The sequence below is a fragment of the Triticum urartu genome, chromosome 1A (assembly GCF_056163025.1).
Source record: "Triticum urartu cultivar PI428250 chromosome 1A, HENAU_Tu73, whole genome shotgun sequence".
In the NCBI taxonomy this organism is placed as follows: domain Eukaryota; kingdom Viridiplantae; phylum Streptophyta; class Magnoliopsida; order Poales; family Poaceae; genus Triticum; species Triticum urartu.
The window spans coordinates 487,279,164-487,299,246 of record NC_141873.1 but is presented as its reverse complement, the minus strand read 5'-3'; the positions used below and the strand labels follow the sequence as shown (position 1 = coordinate 487,299,246).

The following is a 20,083-nucleotide window of genomic DNA, read 5'->3' as shown; positions in this document are numbered from 1 at the left end:
TAGTCTTAAAGATCATTAATAGTCATTTATAGCAGGCGTTACCAGTAACGCCCCTGCCTTAACTTACATTGAACCATGTGTAACTGAGGGCTGGAGGGGCCTGGCACACTCTATATAAGCCGCCCCCTCCTCTGGCACAAGGGTTCGCAGCCCCTGTAACTGACACGCATATTCCAGTCGACAAGCCTCCGGGAACCGAGACGTAGGGTTGTTACCTCCTCCTAGAGGGGCATGAACTCGTAAACTCGCGTGTACAACCTTGTCGTAGCTAGGGCCTTGCCTCCTCCTACGTACCCCCTATTCTAACTGTCAGACTTACTCCCATGACAGTTGGCGCCCACCGTGGGGCAGGCGTCTTAGCGACTTCCAGTGAGGTTGCAGTTTTTCCGATCTCCATCAACATGGTTTCTGGCGGTGGTTTGGCTTTGGGCCGTGAGATCCGTCTCGGTGCGCTCGTTTTCATCGCTGACGACTCCGCCTGGCTCCAAGAAGCCCCCCTCGACGCCGAGGCCCTTCCCATCCGTGGGGCGGCGCACTTCCACGTGAGCACCTATGGAGTCCTCCTGCGGCAGCCGTCGACTCGGTACCGGTCGGTTCCCGCAGCATCCACAACCCCGATGTATGACGTCCCAAGCGACCCGGTCGATCATGGCTCCAGCGGTGGGTGAGGCATGCGGTGGTTCGATAATCGACCACCCCAAGTGACTCAAAGAATAGAGCTATGATCCCCGACAACGGCGTCAGAAAATAGTCTTGATAACCCACAAGTATAGGGGATCGCAACAGTTTTCGAGGGTAGAGTATTCAACCCAAATTTATTGATTCGACACAAGGGGAGTCAAAGAATATTCTCAAGTATTAGCAGCTGAGTTGTCAATTCAACCACACCTGGAAAACTTAATATCTGCAACGAAGTGTTTAGTAGCAAAGTAATATGATAGTAGCGGTAACGGTAGTAAAAGCAATAGTTTTGGTTTTATAGTGATTGTAACAGTAGCAACGGAAAAGTAAATAAGCGAAGATCAATATATGAAAAGCTCGTAGGCAATGGATCAATGATGGATAATTATGTCGGATGTGATTCCTCATGCAATAGTTATAACATAGGGTGACACAGAACTAGCTCCAGTTCATCAATGTAATGTAGGCATGTATTCCGAATATAGTCATACATGCTTATGGAAAAGAACTTGCATGACATCTTTGTCCTACCCTCTCGTGGCAGCGGGGTCCTATTGGAAACTAAGGGATATTAAGGCCTCCTTTTAATAGAGTACCAAACCAAAGCATTAACACATAGTGAATACATGAACTCCTCAAACTACGGTCATCACCGGTAAGTATCCTGATTATTGTCACTTCGGGATTAACAGATCATAACACATAATAGGTGACTATAGACATGCAAGATAGGATCAAGAACTCGCATATATTCATGAAAACATAATAGGTTCAGATCTGAAATCATGGCACTCGGGCCCCAGTGACAAGCATTAAGCATAGCAAAGTCATAGCAACATCAATCTCAGAACATAGTGGATACTAGGGATCAAACCCTAACAAAACTAACTCGATTACATGATAAATCTCATCCAATCCATCACCGTACAGCAAGCCTACGATGGAATTACTCACGCACGGCGGTGAGCATCATGAAATTGATGATGGAGGAAGGTTGATGATGACGACGATGATGGGTTCCCCTCTCCGGAGCCCCGAACGGACTCCAGATCAGCCCTCCCGAGAGAGATTAGGGCTTGGCGGCGGCTCCGTATCGTAAAACGCGATGAATCCTTTTTCTCTGATTTTTTTTCCTCCTCGAATGTGAATATATGGAGTTGGAGTTGATGTCGGTGGAGCGTCAGGGGGCCCACGAGGCAGGGGGGCGCGCCCAGGGTGGGTGGGAGCGTCCCCACCCTCGTGGACAGGGTGTGGGCCCCCTGACGTTGATTCTTTCGCCAGTATTTTTTATATATTTCAAAAATATTCTCCGTTGATTTTCAGGTCATTCCGAGAACTTTTATTTCTGCACGAAAATAACACCATGTCAATTTTGCTGAAAACAACGTTAGTCTGGGTTAGTTCCATTCAAATCATGCAAAGTTAGAGTTCAAAATAAGGGCAAAAGTGTTTAGAAAAGTTGATACGATGAAGACGTATCACTTACTCCCACGACAACCTCCGCTTCTATGACCGACGTGGTGAGTACCCCCTAGTTCAGGATACCATTAGCGGGGGAAGACAGTCACGTGGCCTAAGCCCGCGCGAAGCGAGCAAGTCACCAACTATGTAACCTGGCGAGGCGGTGACGGTGGCCTTCGCGGGACCCAGGCGATTGCGGCCTCCCATGGTCTACTTTTCCTCACTATCGTCAGCGGGCGTGGACGTGCCGGCTTTTGTCGTCGTGGCGCCGGGGCGCGGCCGACCTGAAGTTGGCGAATTGACGTAGGTGCCCCAGTCAAATTCCTCCTTCGCCGCGTCAACCTCCTCAAACATGGCTTCTTTCTCCACCCGCCGGACGCGTTGCCGCCATCGCTCGCAGCGGATTTGCCGGAAGACGGCATTGGCCAGCCTGGATGGGCGAGGACGGCCTGGCGACGGGGATGGTGCCGGCTCCGAGAGCTTGTTAGCAAGCCAATCTGTATCTGGCTGGCTCGCCGGGCAAACCAGGCCGCTGCAATCCCGAAGAGCTAGTTCTTCTGCTCGCCGAAGAGGCCACCCCACAAGACTTTGGAGTGGAAGGCCATGACGGCTGTGGTAGAAGGAGGAAATGGATAGTGGAGGCGTGGTGTGGTTCTTGCCCGGTTCCGAGAGCTTGCTGGCTCCGAGAGCTTGCCGGCAAGCCAATATGTATCTGGTTGGCTTGCCAAGCAAACCAGGCCGCTGCAATCCTGATGAGCTCCTTCTTTCTGCTCGCCGAAGAGGCCACCTCACAAGACTTTGGAGCCGGAGGCCATGACGGGTGTGGTAGAAGGAGGAAATGGATAGTGGAGGCGTGGTGTGGCTCTTGCAAGACGAGAGACGCCAACCAGAGATGTGTTTACGGATGTGTGGCGCTCGGGGTGTCGAAGTAGGTTCCTCGACCCACACGCTAGTTTAATGGAGGTAGGCGGGCAGACAGGTGCCGTTTCAATGCGGAGAGAAGACGTGCACAATGGCGTGCGGCAGGTGGCACTCTCAACCAGTGTGTTGCTTCAATGCCGGCTCCAGTGCGCGTTCGCTCCGAGCCGGCATGAATGCAGAGCTGACACTCTGGATGGAAAGAGCGTGCGCGAGGGAGAGAGTTTTGGATAGGGCAGGTTTGTTGGAAACGGGTGTGACAGCGGTTCGGACTCTCGCAAAGTCTCTGATTTGATTTTGGTTTGCGTGAAAAATGACGCCCGGACCGCCGAACGGACCGATACAGGCCCGTGATGAATGGTAAAATACGTCCAGACCGTACGGTCCAAACGGTTGCGGGAGGTTTAAGGGTCCGTGTTGGAGGACCACGCAGTCCGGACGGCGGGAGGTTTGTGAATTTATTAAGATTTTCTTTTGATGTGTGTTTATTAATACTAAGATTATTAAGGCGGATGCTCTCGGTCCCCATCCAGCAAATTTGAGCCCATAGCCCAGTCGCAGCAGGGAATTCTTCCCGTCCATGGCCATGAGGGTCGACTCTGCAATCCTCGCCGTCGTCGTCGCCTTCCTCCTTCCCCTCCGCCTGCTCTCCCTCTGCGCCCGCCTGAACTCCTCCGGTAGCGCAGGCGACCTCCGCCGATCCTGCTCCGCCCTCGCCATCGCGGCCGCGCTCCTAGCCACCTTCTTTGCCCTACCCCGCCACGACGGCGGTCGCACGGGGCAGTGCGCCACCTCCGTTGGTTCCCCTTGGGAGGAGGGTACCGGCCGAGAGGTTCGGTTGGAGATCGAGCAGCTGAAGCTGCAGCTCTACCGATTGGGTATGTCAGAAATTAACCGATCGAGTTCTTTTTGTTTAGGTTATTAATATTATGTTTTTGGAGTATGTGATAAAGTGGCTGTGAAATCGTGGTTTGGGGATTGCCTTATTCTCTTGTATATTTTTAGGACAATTGTTCAATTGTGCTTGCAGAATCATTATGGGAAAACAAATCAAAAGCACCAGATGACAAAGGTGATGCTTCAGAGGAAGATGCCGAGTTTGTGAAAGCGATGGGACTGGACATTCAGGCTCTGATCAAGGAACAAGAAAACATCAAGGTATGCCTCTGGTGATTGGGTTCTGTACATAACAACATATCGATTTCACATCCAGTAGTTGGTCTTTTAGTTTTCAGTCTTCAGAGTGCTCTCTTCTTCAATTGCAAGAATTGCTTTCATGCTTTGGCGACAGATAGCTTGCACCATCATTTTTTTTTTTGCGGGTGAACCATCATTAACTTTGTTTAAGACACATAAAAGCATTTGGATGATTTGATTATCCATCGTATCAGGTAACAGCAAAGTAGAGTTTGTGTGTGCGTTAATTTGATGATTTTTTTATAACATCAAGAAATTACGAAACACTGCCTCTTCAGTACACTGTTCTACTCACTGCAGCCAAATCAGGGCGAACACAATGAGATGGATAGTCATAGAGCACGCCATAAATGAAGTAGTGGATGTGAAAATTGGTTTGACCTCCTCACTGAAACCAGAGCTCATGCTGGTGAAAAGAATAGCTATGCCAGCTGATATAGTGGTGGCGAGACTTCTCATAAATAAAATATTATCTTGTTTGGTAATTCATGATTCCCACTGCAAATTCAACTAGCATGGAACCTGAGTCTGATATATACATACTTGGGGCTCGGGCTATGTTGTTCGGGGGATTGTAACTAGAGCAGTGTTAGCGGAAATATCCACTTTCGAACTATTTTGGCACCATTTGATTCAACCTGAAAATAATCTGTATATGTGCTACAGATGCACTTCTGTCCTCTTTTCGTTTTAATCTTACTGGACATTTACATCCCAGAGCCGAACTGTAGAAGTGCATTCTGCAAATCAGTATTGTGCTTTGTGCATGCATGCAGCCACCTTTCATTGGTCTCGTACTAGCACCTATGATGCTTAATTTAGGAACTATTGGGTAACCAGGAGCAGCAGAGTATTAACACGTCTATCTTGGTAGAGCAAAACAACAAGTCATCTGATTAGGATGATGGCACATAGCCACAAAATTAAACATATATTGAAAATGATATCAGGGGTATAAAATCATTTTCCTACCCAGGTGTAACTATATCAGGTAGTAGAATGTATTTTCCTTGTATATATTTATGCAAATCATTACTGTATTGTTATTTGACAGGGAGAGAAGTTGATTTAAACCTTGGCTTAAATCTTGAGCCTAGCAGCATCGTGCAATACATGTTACTCCCTCCGTCCCAAAATTCTTGTCTTAGATTTGTCTAGATACGGATGTATCAAGTCACGTTTTACTATTAGATACATCCGTATCTAGACAAATCTAAGACAAGAATTTTGGGACGGAGGGAGTACGTTAAAACAACTTCATTATGTTATATTGGAACTTCATAGTTTTCTTCAAAATAATCTAACACTCCAGAATCATGCATTGACTTTTGTCCCACTCTATCTTGTAGGAATCATTATGGAGTTCTGGCGATACTATCAAATCAGTCGAAAATGAGGTTCCTTCCCCCCGCGCCCTCCTCCCTGTCTCTCTCTCTCATGTTTGGGTTCACCACTAGAAATATTGTTGTCACTCATCAGAAGGATTTGTTTGGGTCAATAAAAAAATTACAATCAAGTTAAATGGTGTATCTCAACTGTTGACCTATTGTGTGGTAGTGTCGACATATTTAGATTAAACAGTAAATTACCAGGATTTGTAAATCTTTGCACATAGCAATGGGTATTCTACCAACATTTGCGTTCTGTTTTCTTTGTCTTGATTTGACATTATCCACGAGGTGACATCTCGAATCCACTTCAAGGTGACATGCTAGAAGCGAGGTGGCATTGATTCTTAAGATCCGACGGTGATGAGTGGTAGGGCAAAGCATTTCTAGGAATGTGTCATCGTTGATGTTGACAGCATGACAAGCGCCTGTGTAATTGATACAGTTACCATGTGCGAGAGCAGATGTGGAGTCTAGCCTCTGATAGCACACGCTTTAGAAGTTATGGTGAAGCCGTAGTCAAGCAGTGGGACCTAGTATATACCTCCAATGCTCACTGCACATGACCATCACTACCCCCTTTCTCGGCCTTGGCATCCTCTTCATAGTCCGAGAATGGATCGACCTCCATGATGAATAATTTTTTGATTGCGATACTAGGGATCAGCCATGAATCACAGTTAAAGCAGATGCCTTGCTCTCCATGAGCTACCATCTCCAACAATTTAAGAGTCTCTTTGGTTTTAATGATTTCAGAAAACGCAGGCGAAGATGTGACTTTAGTTTTAGGCTCTTCTATATCCATACCGTGTGTTTTTGAGTCTTTTCTTGAGGTGCTCATTTCCTAGGTATGGTGATAATAGGTACGAATTCTGGCGGCAGAATCCAGAAAGATGAACTCTGATATTTACAATGTGTGGTCATTGGCCAACGATACGGAGAAAACGGTTGAAGCTCTACATTCAGATGTCCAAAAGGTATGTACTTCTAGGCTATCTCAGTTATGATAGTCTTTATTACTTGGTAGCCACAAGTCGATTAACTCTTTTGTATACTCTTCGTTTTGTGTATACAGTATTAAAATCTTGTAGTGAAATTTGAAATTTCCACACACTTCTGTTGAAATTAAAACAATTGCGATCTGTCCTTCAAACATTAGTGCATAAGGAGGTTCAGGCATTGTGCTATGTTATTTAGTGAAGTTCAACATTTACAACATTGTCTGTGAATGTCCTAATCCCAACCTCATGTTTTTTTATCTATTGAGAATATATCCTGAAATGTTTCTTACTTGGGTCAAACAACTGTCATAGAGGTTAAAAGATGATTTTTACGTAATACGTTGCACCTTGAGAGTTAAGAACGCAAGCATGCAATGATTTGAAGAAATTACTCAGGGAAATGCTACACTTTGAAAGTGTCTTAGCAATATTGGCCTTAAAATCCCTTAAACAGCAGTGCCTGCCAAAATTCCCCTGCATGAGCTGAAATCTTAGCAAGTTCAACAGTCATAATTGATATGTATTGCCTGTGTTGAAATTTCAATCTAAATTTTGTTTTCTTCATTCAACCAAAGTCAAACTTAATACTGATATGTTTCAATCTGATTTCTGTTTTTCTCATAGTTGCATTTTGTAGTCAGAGTTATATTTAGATTAGAAGGAGCATTATCATGGGACAGTAAGGGGTTTCCTATTTTTCATGGGATTTAGTTTTAGGTTCTCCTGTGTTGATGTTTACTTTTATTGTGCGACTGTGAGTTCTTTCGGAAAGCTGTTTGAGCTAGTCATCTGATTGGTATAACAGGCTCAAATTATAATGGATGAATCAAGGAAGATGAACTCTAATGCTCACCAGATATGGTCACTGGCAAAGGATACAGCAAAAAAGGTCGAATCTCTGTATACAGATGTTGCAAAGGTATCACTCTCATGGCTAATGTCTGTTTTGATTATCGTAATTTATGTGTATGTGTTATTTCAGATTGAAATTTCAGATCTAATTTAAAATCTAATAGTTTTGCATTTGAACCTTGGTAGACAAGAAAGTTTAGATCATTCATTGTCTTATCTTCTTTAGCCAAAAGAAACTTCTAAGATAGAATGTTTGACCACTGTGAATGTTCTAGCCCCTACTCATTATTTTTCTTTAGCATTTCTCATGATGAACACACATCGTAAATTTAAGAGTTCTTTTTGTTGAATGTGCTGCTAAATGCACTTCATTGTGTGTTAGAAAAAGAACACCAAAGAAGGTGTGGTGAGTTCACATTGGGAATTTAAGAGGTCATTCGTTGAACATGCACCTAAGTGTGCCTCATTTACGTATTAGGACACCAAAGAATGCGCAGAATAGAAACCACCAACAGTGGCAGGCAGCTCAAACAAAGCAAAACCACAACCAGACGACAAAAGAAAGAGGCAAAACTAATTATAAGCCAAAAAATAGACAGCCGAAACTGCCAAAAAGACTGCACATGGAGAGGTGAGCAGTAAGCGGCGTTCCAGCCAACATCCAGATCTGAGTATCAATTGCAATGACCCCAACGACCGAGTGAACATGCGGTGTTACCGCATCAAAGAAACATGCATTCCTGAGTTTTCAGAGCCGCCAGATTGTGAGGATGATCAGCCACCTGACTCCTTTCTCAACCATGCATTTAGCAGCAGTGAGCAGCCACCCTTTGAGGTCCTCCATGGAGATGCTCATTTTAGGGGCCACTTGGTTTGTAGGAATTCACTGTATCTAGGTAACATAGACATACACCCTTTGGATGTTTGGTTTTTCTGGTTTCGGCGAGTCTGGTTTGGCTGGCTCTGGCTGCTGTTAGATTTGCTGGATATCGGATCGGCGGATAAGCACGGTGCAACAACTGTTGTTTGGTTATTACTTGTAGCAGCAGTGAGTGTAGTAGCATTTTATATCTATCACCCCAGTATTGAGTTTTGATCTGACAAGTTTCTTTTGGTACAATCAAAGATGTCCAGTTTTCTTATATTATTTATTATGTACCAAGAAGCAATGACGATTACAAAGTACAGGTGGATGTAAATGCCTATGTTTCTACCTGTACCTGTTTGCAGTTGCCACATAGTTATCTTGCTAGAAGGTTTTATTTGGAACTATTCATGGGTATTATACAGTACATGGACCTGCATGTGGTTAGACTAGATTATTGCACGCTCTTATGTATTCATGCTTGCTTTTGTGTGCTACCGCGGAGAACTAGAATTTGCAACTAATTGTGGGTGCAGGTGCAGCCCTTTCTGAAAGCTGTTTTCAGCTGGCCATCTTACTGTTATTTTGCTTAGAGGTTGAAATTCTAATCAGTGGACTATAATTGTAGGTTCAAAGTGTAATTGATATATCAAAAAAGATGGAATCTAATATACACAAAGCATGGTCTTATGCAAAGCAGACAGAGAAGAGGGTTGAAGATATATATTCAGATGTCAAAAAGGTATTTTGTTCTACTTTACCTTTCTTGAATATATATGCAGGAGCATAATTTTGTATTCTATAGATTTTTTGCATATGTTTGGAAAAGGTTTATATTGATTCTCTGCTGTCTGTAATACGAAACTTGAACGTATTAATAAATTCTCTTATCTTAGTAGATAAGAATGTCCAGAGCAACTTGCTATGTTAACTAGTTCCTCCAATCAAAACGTAGGCTTTTTAGGACATTGACAGGGTCTTTGATATGGTACTTTGACCATCGAACTCTGCGCAAACATTTTGTCTCGCATAAAAATAGCAATACATTATGAAAATATATTTCATGACAAGTCTAATACAATATACTACCTCCGTTCCTAAATATAAGTCTTTAGAGATTCTAATATGGACTACATACGGAGCAAAATGAGTGAATCTACACTCTAAAACATGTCTATATACATCCGTATGTAGTCCCTATTGAAATCTGTAAAAGGACTTATATTTAGAAACGGAGGGAGTAGATTTGATGTTTTGGGTGCTAGTAATTCTTTTTTTTATAGATGGTCAAACTAGTTGCAGATTTTCAAATGGTTATGCAGCCTTTTGAGCAAAACAAATGATGTGCCAACCCCAACAGACTGTATGTGCCCCCAATTAGATTAGAACCCTATGTGTTCTTTGTTACTAGGATATTCCTATAGGGAGCAGAATTGCAGGTCCTCCACCATCGAAAAACGTGGCGCCCTCTGGTGATTTGAACATGTGCCATTGGGTTGAGTAGGAGAACTTGTTATGATCTCCAGCGCAAATTCGTATAGGTTTGAAGTTCCAAATTTACCTGCTCACAACTGTGTATAACATCATCTGTGCAGGGCTTCAAGAAGAAGGCCTGGATGAGCTGATTGCGCCGTCGACTTGACGGGCTAGCATTGGCCTGGGCATGGAGTAATGTAGTAGAGAAGCCACCCGGCCTTGCGTCTGCGAACCTGTAATGCCCCTTGATATTGTATGACACTTTACGGTTGCGTCGTGCGTGTTGTGGACATGATCCTACTGTGTTTCGGATCTGACTCACTCGCTTCCTGTTTCTGTGCCGTCATGGTAATGTATATATTGATGATGTGCAGCGGTAATGCAATAATATGCGACTTTCAGGACTCCGTGATTGTAGTGTTAATTATATCTACGTCAGTATCCCCTACTACTTCCTACACAAGGTTCTGTCGCATCCCTCCTCCCCCCTCTCTGTTTTGATCTTTTTCGTCTCATCTCTGATTTTGTGCACTCAGTTTTCTTGAAAACAGCATCAACTGGCCATCTTTTATTCACTTCCCGAATAAAAAAATCATTTTCTTCGTTTAATCAATAAATGCTTACTAAATAAGGGAGTGCCAAATAAAATCCTAGTCCCTCCGTTCTAAAATAAATGCCGTGGTTTTAGTTCAAATTTTGCAACGGAGGGAGTATTTTTTTTACACAATCACACTAACATGTCCAGATAAATAACACTCTAACCTACTAAAATATTTACCCCCCATAGCAATTACTCCCTCCGTAAACTAATATAAAAGTATTTAAATCACTATTTTAATTACCTAAATGCTCTTATATTAGTTTACAGAGGGAGTACCTAGTAATAAAGTTAACACATGTAGTGAAGGGTCAACAGTGTACCCCCAATTGATGCAAAACCCTGGTTACAAAGCATTCAAGGTTGATTCAAGGTACTTATGGATCTTTGGAGTTGAGCTTTATTAACCATTTGTCTACCCAGCTCAACAGGGCAAAGCAATAGATCGCTCGCTGCACGAGCTACCGCCGCGTCGCCTCAAGGAACGCCCCTAGCGGGCCGGCTCAGTAGAAGGTTTGTACGTTTATTCACTCGATTTTTTTGTTTATGTTTTCAAAGTATTCTATTATTTTGTGAAGAATTTTCAAAATATTCTGATTTTTTTTGAAAAAATACATAAATTTTGAAAAGCCTTCATCACACATTTAAATATCGAAATATGTACAATCTGCCACACGCATCCAGCGCCGTCACTTCCCTCCCGATCTCCTTCCTTCCCCGCACGTCCTCCAGATTTCTTTTCTTTCCCACACGCCTCCCGATCTCCTTCCTTTCCCGCACGTCCTCCCCACCGACCTCCCCCGATTTCTTTCCTTTCCCGCACGCCCTCCCCGATTTTATCGTGCCTTCCTAATTTTCGTAATCGTCAATTATGGCCCACGCGCCTTCCCGATTTTCAGCAAAAATAATGCTTGGACTAGGAATTGATCTCTAATTTGGAGGTAATCAACAAAGGGAGCTAACCACCTCACCTATGACACTCATTGTTAAGCAAGTTGAGGGAAATACTGTTTTTGACATGTTCGTGGTAACTTTGATCATTGGGAATAAATTTGTTGAACCCGCCCCCGGTAATTTCTGTAAATAGCACGATAATATTCACGCCAGACCTGATAATTTAGATACAAACATCATAGTAACTTTAACCATTGGGGAAGACAAATGTGAAAAGATACCCGATAATTTATGTGTAAATAAATGGTAATATACGCAGCGCTCATCTGATAACTGAGGTAGAAACACCATGGTAACTTTCGTAGGGAATATTTTTTTTGAAAAGATACTCCGATATCTTATGTGTAAATAGCACGGTAGTATACCTCCCTCCCCTGGCATTTTTATGTGTAAATAGCATGAAAACATATGCACTGCGATAACTAAACACCATGATAAGTTTTTGACCCGTGGGGGTGGGGGATTTGCTGAAACATACCCCTGATAAATTTTGTGTAAATAGCATGATAGTTTAAGCACTACGGGCTTGATAGGTTACCTAGAATCCCCATGATAACTTTTTGTCCCGGGAAAAGGTTGTTCAAAACATCCCCAATATTTTTTGTGTAAATAACATGATAATACAAGCGCCGCATAACCGATAACTTGCAATATAAACATGATGATAACTTTTTTACCAAAGGAAACTAAGTTGTTAAAAACATACACTCGCCTCGCGCGTGGGTCTTTTGGATGAACACAACACATGGCATGCCATGGGAAAGTCACATAATATTTAGTGTCATGAGGGGCACACGTGCTATAGGCGTGATAAGTTACGCAAAAACATCGTGGTAATTGTTGACCTATGGAAAAAGCTACCGAAACACACCCAGGTTTTTAGGTGCAAGTACCTTGATAATATACGAACTGTAGAGCCGGTAACTCATGTACAATTCCTCATGGTAACTTTGACCGGGGGGAGGTTGATATACATATACCCTGATAACTTATGTGTAAGTACCACGTTATTTTACACATCGAAGACCTTATAACTTGTGTACAAAACACAGTGGTAACTTTGAAAGGATGTAGTTGTTGAAGCATAGATACCTGGTACGTTCTATGTAAATAGCACGATAAGTTATGCAACACATGCCTGGTAACTTGCATACGAATACCATGGTAACTTTGTCCTTAGGAGAAATCATGTGGTAGACGTGAAGAAGTGGCAGTTTTCTCGGGGGTGGGCGCCCGAGATGTGCGGGAGAAGCAGGTTTCTCCGACGAGCCTGCGGGGTCGTTTGGGAGGAGGCGAGGTCAAAGGACGAGGGATCGTGTGATACTTTAAAATGAAAGAAGTAAAGATATGGCAGTTTTGCTTATATGGCACACGTGTGCCAAATATCACAGTCCTTTAAATATTGTCCATGCAGTATAAAAACAATGTTCAGGCAATGTTCAAAAATTGTTGGTACCATTGAAAAAAATGTTTGTGAAATTTAATAATAGCTCTGATCCATAATCAGTGTTGAATTTTGAACTCATCCCAGTTCAAAACTACGACACTTATTTTGGACCGGAGGGGGTAACGTTTACGCATGTCAATAGATTTTTTATGCATTTTTTTAATGCTTAAACAATATAAAAAGATTTAACAATTTTTTAAATGTTTCATATAAAAAGTCCACGCATTTTTTTTTTAAATATGTTGGTTTAGAAAAAGTTCATGTAATTTGGAAAAATGTCTTATACCATCCAAAGAAATGTTCATGTGAAAATATTTAACATTTATTCGAAAAAAATGTAAAAAATAAGTATTTGAAAAAATCTTTATATAATGTAAAAGTGTTTCCATAATTTTGAAAATATGTTACCTACCAGTCAAAAAATGTCCAACATTTATTTGGAAAATGTTTAACATGTATTCAAAGAAACTATTCAAAACATGTGTTTGCAAAAAAATCATCATGTATTTTAAAAATGTGCAAGTTGTATCGGAAGGAAAAAATGTGCGTATACAAAAACTGTATACCGTGTGTTGAAAAAAGTAAACATGTATTATAAAATGGGGAAAATAATAAAAGCAAAGAAATAGATGAAAAAAAGTAAAAAAATGAAAACCAAAGAAAACTGATGGAAAACCAGTTCAGTCCAGCCAAGGAAAAGAAACATACAACGGCCGACCGAGCTAATTTTGTTTTTGAGGTTGGATACACTTTAATTAACTCAAAATGTTATCTGGATACAAATGATATTTGGTTTCTCAGTCAACCAAACATGCGTACCAAAGTTTAAAGTAGTGTCCGCTTTAGCTAAAGACTGTGCGTCTTGAGCGAGCTAACTAGAAAACCCATTAGATGGGCCGGTTCACTTATGGCAGCGCTGAAGGCGAGAGTTATATCCGTCTCGCAATAGGGGAGAGATATAGCTCTCGCGAGCTCAACCAGAAGTTGGAGCCGAACCAATTATCTGCTTTAGCTGTCGTTTAGCTGCCATAACGGTCCAACATACTCATGAGATCCTGACTTTCGCCTGCAACCCTAAACCCTGTTGATCATCTTCGAGCATGAAACAATGAGCATGCCGAGGACAATAACATATTGATCCCATTGCCTCCGTCCTCTATATTTCCGGAACCATGAGCATTCTACACACGCCTGCATCGAGCAGATACATGACATAACTTCCGTTACGATGGCCTCATCCGGTCCATCTTACGTGACATTTGTTGCTTCCACACTCATATGTGCTGTGGCTTATTTTGTTCAAAGGAAATTCATGCAAAATTTGTACAATTCCATTCCTTGTGATTTTTCCCCCATGTACTCCATCCGTCCTATAATATACTTCCTCCGTTCCCAAATATAAGTCTTTTTAGAGATTCCAACAAGTGACTACATACGGAACAAAATGAGTGAATCTACACTCTAAAATATGTCTATATACATCCGTATGTTGTAGTCCATTTGAAATGTCTAAAAAGACTTATATTTAGGAACGGAGGGAGTAGGATGTACCATGCATGGTATGTATGTACAAGTTCATATGGTCTACTTTTTTTTGTTTGTTCATTTTTTAGGATCTTTTTGTTTGTTTGTTCATATGGTCTACTTTATGTGCAATCCCATAGTAACTTTCCCATTGCGTTCTCTTTTTTTTCGGGTGAACTTTCCCATTGCGTTCGACCTCATGAAAAAATTCCTTCATCTTAATGACAACCATGACGGACAGCGAATTCTACAAAAAATCATGTGTTTTTCCTGACGCAATCAAACAACATCCATCACACATCCGCGCGCCTTAAATTCCTGTGGAATTTAACAGTCCACGACAGCTAATTCCCACGTTCTTCCTATAGCACTCTCACGTTCGAAATCCAGCCGGCAAAGGAGGCCCAAGTTACAGTTGGGTTCCGACCACGTGTTCCTCAAGTATATACATATAGCTCCAACGGGCAGACCACTATTACCGCCGTGCTGCGGCAGTGGTATTGCCGGTCGCTGGTTTCACGACAATCAAGACGGTGAGTGGAGTCCGTAGCAGCCTCGCTTGCAGTTACTGTCATCCCTAGTTGTGCTCGGGAAGCATGGTTTTCGTGGACTAGATTAGAGCATCTATAAACCGACTTCGTAAATCCGATCTCTCAATCGCCTGCGGATATGTTCAGACGCGTTCACGGGCATTGACCGGGCATCTCTCAAATTTTCACAGTTGTAGCCGGACATCTGATATTAGATTTTTCAAATCCATACAAAGACATGCAAACTAAAAAAACCGGAGCTGAAGCGGGGGGAGGTGGATGGATTAGAGTTGCGGGATGCCGGCCGGCTTAAATAGCTGGATTTGGTCTTGGGCGGCGACGGACGTTGGACCACCAGGTTTTCAGGCGTTTTCGCATGGGACCCGCTGTTAGACCGGCGTTGCGGGCGTGCTCGAACGCACCATATTCGCCTCATATTTGAGCTGGATATGAGGGGTGCCGGTCAACCTGAACGTTTGAGACCTGATTAAAAAGCCCGTTTGAGTAAAAAAAATATGACTGAATTATGACCGGGCAGTCTGCCTAAACGCATGAGACGAATTTGAAAGGTCCAGATGTAGATGCTCTTAAACCATTAAGGCAGCACGTCCCTTCGCCCCGAGCGAGAAGCACTAGCGCCAGCCGTCTGTACTTTTCCACGGGCCTCGGAAGAAGAGGGTCCATGACTCCACGTTAACCGGTCGTGTTGCCAAGACGTGGTGGATCGAGACGCTTCGGCGAAGCCCCCTGCAACAACCATGAACACATGGTGTCTTCACCATCTGCCTCTGACGTCGACCCAATTAAGCCAATGTGTAGCTCTCGCTCAACTCGGCCGCTGAAAGAGACCCATTTTCGGCGTAACAAAACCAGGAAGACCGCTGCCAAAAACATTCCCTGCCAGAAGAGCACAGATAAGCTGAGCGCACGACGCTCTAAAAAATTGCACCGGCGTGTGAGGGCGACCGTAGGATGTCCACACTCCTGGCTGGAGATGAGGTAATTCGTTCCATCGTGAGCGCCATGAGTCCATGACGAGGTCAGCTCACCACGAGGCTGCCGCACGGGCACGTAAGGCGTGCTGGATGGTTGTTTCTCTTGCAAAAAGATGAAAGCAAGCAAGGCTTGCAGAATGAGACGTGTGAGAGCTGGGAAGTCAATAGCTACGGAATGACCGCAGAAAATGGGCTTGCAGAATGAGGACGTGTTCCTCTGACAAATAGGTGAGGTGGCAAGCGGTTGCTCCGTGGCATGTGACCTGCTGCTGCTGCAGCATCTCTGTGGCCGGCCGTTTGCTCAGAGGGACGGTCCGTGGCACGTGACCTACTGTATCTTTGTGCCGGCCTTTTGTTCGACCAGTCAGTTTATCCTCACGGGACCTGTAACTAATGGGACCGCCTAATCATTAGACGACTGAAAACAGAATACGTTTAAGTCCAGTTGCTGCGCACTGTCTCTCCAGCACTTGCACTGTTCTTGTGATCGTCCGCTCAAACGGGCTGACGCAAATGAACACGATATTTGTTCGGTTTTCATCCATTTGGATTGGCCGGAGCAGCGTTGTTCGACGGCCGTCCAAACCTGACCGGTGTGTTCAATGGGCTGACGTATTTTGTCTGCGCGTTCTAATTTTTAGCAAGCAAATTTAATTTAAATTTACAGCCAAGGGCCGTACTTTAGTTCATGCCGGCACACTTGCCAGCAACCGACACATCTGATCAACACACAAAAAGGCCATAGTTCATACATCTCGGCCATGCCAACACACACGCTGTCATACAAAAATGATGTCGCTCCCAGCCATAGATCGACCATCTAGCTCGAGCATCGCTTTTTTGCTTCTACTCGAACCAAATCCTTCTTCTTGGCAACACTTTGCTCATGTCCACCGTCCTGATCTGTACCTCCTTCGCCATAAAAGTGAACGCCATCTCTTTTGCTTTGGTCTTTGCTTTGGTCGCCTCAATCTCGAGCTTCTTCGGTTGGACATTTTCCTCGATCTCGAGCTTCTTTTTTTGTATCTCGATGTAAGCCTTCATTTGCTCATTTTTCTCTTGGCGCTTCCTCTCCTCCCTTACATCCTTTTTGGTCATCATGCCTTGCAAAGTTTTTTGCAAGGGGAATATCGTCGCATCACGTTTCTCATCCAACTTGGAGTTGGTCTTGCCCCTCGGCCACTTATGTCCTTCACCATGCTCAACGACAGCCACCGACCCTCCATTCTTCTTTAGGGCGACAATATTGCTCCTTGAACTTTTTCCAATCATTCACGATTGCCCAACAATGGGTGAGGGTGAATGGCTTGTCCTCATGTTGGGCCTTGAATACTTCCAAAGCTTGGTATGCCTACAAATGAAAATAAAGGCAACAATCTACATTCACATGCAATGAACATGCAAGCATCGATCATGAAAACGGAAATGAAGAAGAAGGAACTGTATACCATGTATTTGATGCCTCGGCCACTCGCAGGATGACCTTCGATGCTCTTAAGGGTGGAACAAAACTTCTTGCGCTCTTGTTGGATGAACCCCCACCTCTTTGAGATGGACACTCACCCACGTTTGCTCTCAAACTTGTAGGGCGGGAACTTCCTACGTTCATGGACGTATGTATGAACTATCCCCCAAAATTTTGATCCTTTTTGCTCAGCGCCCATGTTGGGATGTTGTCCAATTTCTTTCAAACCTTCGCAAATAAGCTTGTCCTCATCCTTTGTGTATGCGGTATGCCTTGACCCGAATGCTTTGCCGCCTCTTATTTTGTGCATTGGTTTGTTGAGTGAGCTTGTCGGCACACAAAGGTTCCTCGTCGATGTCCACATCATCTTCTTCCTCTTGGTCGTAGTCGTTTTGCCATTGGCCCCCGATGTTTACATCGGTGAAGGGGTCAACCATGCCCTCTTGGCCTTGTGTGAAGTGGTTGTGGCCGTCTTGGCTTTGTGTCTCGTCTACATCATAGTCTTGGCCGCCCTAAAAAACGATGTTCTCCATGATGAAATTATTGGCCGGGTCATCATGTGTCGCCGTTGGGGCCGGTGAAAGATTGTGGATGTCGCCTAGAGGAGGGGGTGAATAGGTGCTTTAAAATAATTATGGTTTAGGCTTGAACAATTATGGAATAAAACTAGCATTTAATTTGTCAAGCACACAACCTAAAACAACTAGGCTCACCTATGTGCACCAACAACTTATGCTAAGTAAGATAAACAACTAGGTGATAGTAAGATATATATGATGAAACACTATGGCTATCACAAAGTAAAGTCCATAGGTAAAGGGCTCGGGTAAGAGATAACCGAGGCACGCGGAGACGACGATGTATCCTGAAATTCACACCCATGCGGATGCTAATCTCCGCTTGGAGCAGTGTGGAGGCACAATGATCCCCAAGAAGCCACTAGGGCCATTGTACTCTCCTCACGCCCTCACACAATGCAAGATGTCGTGATTCCACTAAGGAACCCTTGAGGGCAGTCACCGAACCCGTACAAATGAAAACCCTTGGGGGCGGTCACCGGTACCTGTACAAATTGCCTGGGGCAATCTCCACAACCTAATTAGAGACCCCGACGCATGCCCGGAGTTGTACACCACAATGATTAAGTTCCGAGACACCACCAACCGTCTAGGGCGCCCAAGCACCCAAGAGGAACAAGCTCTAAGGTACCAAGCACCCAAGAGTAATAAGCTTCTCGAACTTCACTTACACGTATCAGCATATAGAACTCAAACCGATGCACCAAATGCAATGGCAAGGGCACACAGAGTGCCCAAGTCCCTCACTCTCGAATCCCACCAAAGCAACGAAATATATGGAGGAAAATCAGAGGAAGATCAAGAAGAAGAACACTAAGAACTCCAATATCCAGATCCAAGGGGCTCCCCTCACATAGAGGAGAAAGTGGTTGGTGGAAATATGGATCTAGATCTCCTCTCTCTTCCCCCTCCCCCAAAAAACTACCAAGGATCCATGGAGGGATTGAGAGATGGGCAAGCTCAAAGAAGGTCAACAATGGGGGAAACACGAGCTTGAAAGATTAGGTTCAATGGGGAACAAGACCCCCTTTTATAGGCACCCCCAAATCCAACCGTTATGCCCACAAGTCGTGCACAAGCGGTACTACCGCTTAGCACGGTCAAAAAAGCCCAATGAGATAGAAAAACACGAACGGTAGTTCTGCCAGAGAGGTAGTACCGCTTGGGGGAGTAGTACTACCGATTAGAGAGGTACTACGGCTCTACTACCGCTCACGCGGATTGAGTAACAGAAGCATAAAATAAGCAGAAGTGGAAGCGGTATTGGTCAATGGACGTACCACCCAAGCGGTACTACCGCTCGAGGGAGAGGTACTAGCGCTTGAGGGGTACTACCGCTCTCTACTATGACTCAAGCAAAACAGAAGGAGCAAGAAAACCAGAACTGCCATAACTTCTGCATATGAGCTCCGAATTGAGCAAACTCAACCATGTTGGATAGATGACGAAGAGTACTATCCAAACAACAAGTGGTTATAGTGAGAAGATACAGTAAAAAATGCAAATGATATAGAGATATGAAACCTCTATGAATGAAGAACCGGCAAAAACTCCAACATTGAAAACGTCATAGAAGATGCATATGAACTCTGTTTTCGATGAACTCGAGCTTGTCATGAAGATGACCATAAGCTCTAAAACTCACAAAGAGAAACACCAAACAAGAACCAAGAAAGATGATGTAAGGATGCAATGGTTTGAGTTCTCTAGGAAAGATACGACCAAGCTACTCACTTAAGAGCCCCCCTTGATAGTACGACAATCGATCCTATAACCCGGCCTCCCAACTACCACCATGAGACCGGTAAAATAGAAAACCTATGAAGGGCAAACCTTTGCCTTGCATGTTGTTCACTTGAGCTAGATGATGATGATGTTGACTTTCTCAAGCTGGACCACCTTTCTTGATTGCGGTGGCTTGATGAAGACAAGTAGATTGCTCCCCCATACTCCACTATGGGTGAGCCCCTCTTTGACTCATCTTCACAAGTCCATTGTTACCACAATGGACGGCAAGCTTCAAGCACGATCTCTTCGTCATGCTCCACTTGAATTTGCACGTTGTAATCTTGATGATGATCACCACTTGATGTCATCCTCCATGGGTTGTATGAGATCTTCCTCTTGACGCATGCCCATGGAAACATAGCTAA

The 20,083-nt window shown here is 43.9% G+C and overlaps 1 protein-coding gene across 1 annotated transcript; it reads left to right on the top strand.

Annotated features, from left to right (window-relative positions):
- Window positions 1-3,564: 3,564 nt before the first annotated feature.
- LOC125521165 (uncharacterized) lies at window positions 3,565-10,246 on the top strand. The gene is made up of 7 exons (XM_048686214.2): window positions 3,565-3,938; window positions 4,091-4,218; window positions 5,607-5,654; window positions 6,509-6,622; window positions 7,452-7,565; window positions 8,992-9,105; window positions 9,959-10,246. Exons 1-7 carry the CDS (start codon window positions 3,641-3,643, stop codon window positions 9,986-9,988), a joined length of 846 nt encoding a protein of 281 aa, XP_048542171.2. The 5' UTR covers window positions 3,565-3,640; the 3' UTR covers window positions 9,989-10,246.
- Window positions 10,247-20,083: the final 9,837 nt, after the last annotated feature.

Coding starts and splice junctions, on each gene's coding strand:
- LOC125521165 (XM_048686214.2), top strand. CDS start 3,641: ATGGCCATGAGGGTCGACTCTGCAATCCTCGCCGTCGTCGTCGCCTTC. Junction 4,219..5,606: donor AGGAACAAGAAAACATCAAG/GTATGCCTCTGG, acceptor TCTATCTTGTAG/GAATCATTATGGAGTTCTGG. Junction 5,655..6,508: donor TCAAATCAGTCGAAAATGAG/GTTCCTTCCCCC, acceptor TGGTGATAATAG/GTACGAATTCTGGCGGCAGA.